The sequence below is a fragment of the Malus domestica genome, chromosome 12 (genome assembly GCF_042453785.1).
Source record: "Malus domestica chromosome 12, GDT2T_hap1".
NCBI classification, from domain to species: Eukaryota; Viridiplantae; Streptophyta; class Magnoliopsida; order Rosales; family Rosaceae; genus Malus; species Malus domestica.
Window position 1 is genome coordinate 6,452,826 of NC_091672.1, and position 3,759 is coordinate 6,456,584.

At 37.2% G+C, this 3,759-nt stretch overlaps 1 protein-coding gene across 1 annotated transcript; it reads left to right on the plus strand.

The window, feature by feature from the left end:
- Window positions 1–1,256: 1,256 nt before the first annotated feature.
- On the plus strand, window positions 1,257–2,247 carry LOC103449704 (late embryogenesis abundant protein 46). The gene is made up of 2 exons (XM_008389034.4): window positions 1,257–1,438; window positions 1,650–2,247. Exons 1-2 carry the CDS (start codon window positions 1,340–1,342, stop codon window positions 2,046–2,048), a joined length of 498 nt encoding a protein of 165 aa, XP_008387256.2. The 5' UTR covers window positions 1,257–1,339; the 3' UTR covers window positions 2,049–2,247.
- Window positions 2,248–3,759: the final 1,512 nt, after the last annotated feature.

Here is a 3,759-nt window from a genome sequence, read left to right on the forward strand (position 1 = left end):
TCGGTTGGAGACGATTTTCGGACTATTTTCGGCCCTCTGGCCCTTTGGACCATTTGGTTGGAGATGACCTAATATCTTAGGGGGTCAGAGGGTTAAAACGAGTCATCTGACCATCCCTCAGTTAGAGATGACCTTAGTTAGAGTATGGTAATTCTATTTAAACCCATTAAGTTTCTTTGAACCTACCGATGTGGAACATTTAAAAAAATAAACGCGCCCAAATAGTTTATTAAATTTAGAGAGATATAAAGAGATAGGAAACCCAAGTGTGATCCAAAAAGATTTTCGAGTGGCTAAATATAGACCACGTGAAAGCTAGTCAGTTCAGCTAGCTAACTAGAAAATATAGGCTTCTTCGTAGAGACATGCTTTAAATATTAGGAAAATTAACAAAAAAAAGTTTGAAAACTTTGAGTTTTAGTAATAAAAATAAAATAAAATGTAGAGTGAATAATATCATGATTGATTTTTTAGTGTAAAAATGTGGTTTATCGTTAAAATGAACAGTACTAGAATCTTTTCGTTACAATTCCTTTAAATATTTCGAGCTAAAAGTAGCATATATAAGATGCCCTTAAGGCAAATAAAACTTACGTAAAAAGATATGTTTTAAGTCTACTTGCATGTCAAATTTAATGCTACTGCCTTGTTAGTTAAAAATTAATAACAATATATCATGTAAAGAAGTGAAAACGTAAAAAATAGTGCAAAAATTGCTAACATTTCTCATAAGTTTTGGAATTAAAGAAAAAGAAAGGCTAAACATGTCGGCGACCCAATAAAAGTATAAGTAAAATAAAATCCGGACGTAACGCAGCCATAAACGCAGCAGTCGCTCCATGTCGGTTTCATACACCAAGGGCAACGGTACTAATCTACTCCCGTCACCGCTTGGCCACGGGAAAGAGATATTCTTTGGAATCTCTTCTACTTAAGTTTAGGGATCAAGATATTCAAATTCTTAAAATTTAATTCAACGATTATAATTATTATAAATTTTTAAAATTTTTTTTATTTATAACCGTCAAATCAAATTTCAAAACTTTAGATTATCCGATCCTATGTTTAGGTGGAAGAGATCCGGAACTCCCCTTTGCCACGTAACTGATTAAGCTTCCAAAACTGCTGCATCACACACACTGTCAGCGTCTGTACGACACGTGTGCACACGTGTCCACACAGAAACCGTTATACTTCTCCCCAGGTCCACCTCAGCTTTCTAGTACTACACGCGTCGTTTACCCTGAACTTGCTCAAAAGTTATATGAAGCTACTCCCACCACGATATAGGGTTGCTTTTGTAAAAATTTCGAAGAAAAAGGAAAGAAGAGAGTGAAAAATGCAGAGTGGGAAGAACGCAATGAAAGAAGCAGCTGCTAACGTAGCAGCCTCTGCCATGTCTGGCATGGAAAAGACCAAAGCCACCGTGCAAGAAAAGGTTATATATATATAATATATGTAGTAATTTTTTCCTTGTTTTAACGAGTTTTTTTAACTTTTAAGTGAATCACTTTCTTCGCTACTATGGGATTTGAACATAATATCGAGAAAAAAACTGCATCAGTGGCGATGATGGGAAGTCACTCAACGCGTTAGTCTTTTTTTTATTATTTTTATTTTTTTTTGTAAGATGATGTGGTTTTGCGTAGGTGGAGAAGATGAAGTCCAGTGACCCAGTTGAAAAGGACATGGCGGCCCGAAAGAAAGAGGAGAGAATAGTCGAGGCCGAGGTCAACAAGCATGAAGCGATGGAGCAAAACGCGGCGGCTAGGCGGGATGTGGCAGTGGCTACCGGCTATACTGCGACCGGTGCTGGCACTGGGACCCACACGTATTCCACGACTGGGGCCGCAGGGCAGCCGACTGGAACTCACCAGATGTCCGCACTTCCCGGTCACGGCACCGGGCAGCCCGCTGGCCAAGTGACGGAGGGTGTGGCGGAGGCGCACCCTATTGGGACCAACACGGGTACGGGTCGGACAACAGCCCATAATACTAATGTAGGTGGGAATGCGACCAAGTACGGGACCGGTGGGACCTACAGTTGAGACGGACCCTTTATTTTCAAGTTCTTGGCCATGGTGTGGGCCTGAGTTAGGCCGTGTGTGGACCCTTTCTTTGGGGGTCATTATGTAACATGCCTTGTTTTTATGGTTATTTTTTAATGGCCTTAGTGGGTTGAGTTGAAATTGCTTTTTCTTGATATTTGTAAGTTTGAATTGAATAAAATTTGGTACCAGTATGTAATATTTGGACTCCCATGACTTTTTAGATTTAGATTGTGTGGGTACTGGGTAGTAGATTGGATCTCTGCCCGACTATGTGGCTAATTATGGTTCATTTTTATTTTCTAATTGGATAATAAATAAAAATTCCAATTTAAATAGAGATTATCGGTTACTTACTACTACTGTTTAGTGATATTTTTTTTTAGAGTAAATTGTACAAATGGTCCTTCAACTTTAATCAAATTAGAGTAATGGTCCATCAACTAAAAACTCATTACCTTTGGTCCCTCAACTTATCAAAACGTGCAGCTATGGTCCCTCAACTAAAAATCCATTACCATTGGTCCCTGAACTTTAATTCAAGTGGAGAAATGATATTTTAACTTTAACCCAATTGTAGCAATGGTCCTTCCAATATAACTCGTTTTGACAAATTTTTGTTAATAAGAGGTTTTATGTTTAGTGATATTTTTTTTATTTGTAAATAAGAGGTTTTATGTTTGATTTTTGTTAAAAGAGAATTTGAATTAAATTATTGTTAGTTTATTATGAGATCGAGTCTAGCCCTTTCATTAGTGTATAATATAATTTCTTTACAATAATATTATTTGGTCATAAAGAGAGATATTTCTATAATCTTGGATTGGAAGGATTAGACAAGTTCAAATGTTTTGCGCTAATTTTGTCCGTAGATTTTTGTGGTCTCTATATTAATAGACATTTAATTCTTTTAACTATATTATAAATTTAATACGTGTGTCAATCAATAATAAAATTTACAAAAAAATTTTTTTAGCTGTTGTTATAAATTTAATACCTGTCAATTAATAATAAAGATCACAAAATACACTCATAATGAGTGAAAAAGACTTAAACCAGAAATTAGACTAGACAAACTATGAATATGATCATCAGACTAATTGCTTTGCATAGCGCAAGGTCATGAAACCAAAAGAAATTTACTCTCTCTGCTTTGAGCGATTGCAAATTATAAAACTCTTGATGGAGCTCCCATCAACCACAAACTTAAATGGAAACCCGTGTCCTGCATGAACTCCCTCCGACAAGAAGCTTAAAAATTCAGATCTAAATTAGGGCTGGGCACGGGCCGGGCCGGGCCCATTTTTGAAGGGACCGGACCGGACCCGGAATTAAAGGAGACGGGGCGGGCCGGAGCGGGCATTACAATTCTGAAATTAGGAACCGGACCTTACCCGGCCCGGTTGAAACGGACCGGTTCGGTCCGGGTACACGAGTCCTTTTTTTTTTCCTGTTTAAAAATGTTTGCTGCACTTCAAACTGCACAGATTCAAACTGCACAGATTGCAGTTTGAAAAAACTGCACAGATTGCAGTTTTTCACAAACTGCACAAACTGCACAGATTGCAGTTTTTCACAACACTACCTCAATATTTATGGGACTACGTCAACTCATTACTAAAAATTTGAATCATTCATAACTTTGCACATTTTAAACATAATAAAAAGGATCTAAATCAATGAAACGAATTTAGGCTACATAATCACGATA

What these genes read in the sequence shown, in the direction of transcription:
- LOC103449704 (XM_008389034.4), top strand. Translation starts at nt 1,340, where the DNA reads ATGCAGAGTGGGAAGAACGCAATGAAAGAAGCAGCTGCTAACGTAGCA. An exon ending in AAGCCACCGTGCAAGAAAAG is followed by an intron (nt 1,439 to 1,649) that starts GTTATATATATA and finishes GGTTTTGCGTAG; the next exon opens with GTGGAGAAGATGAAGTCCAG.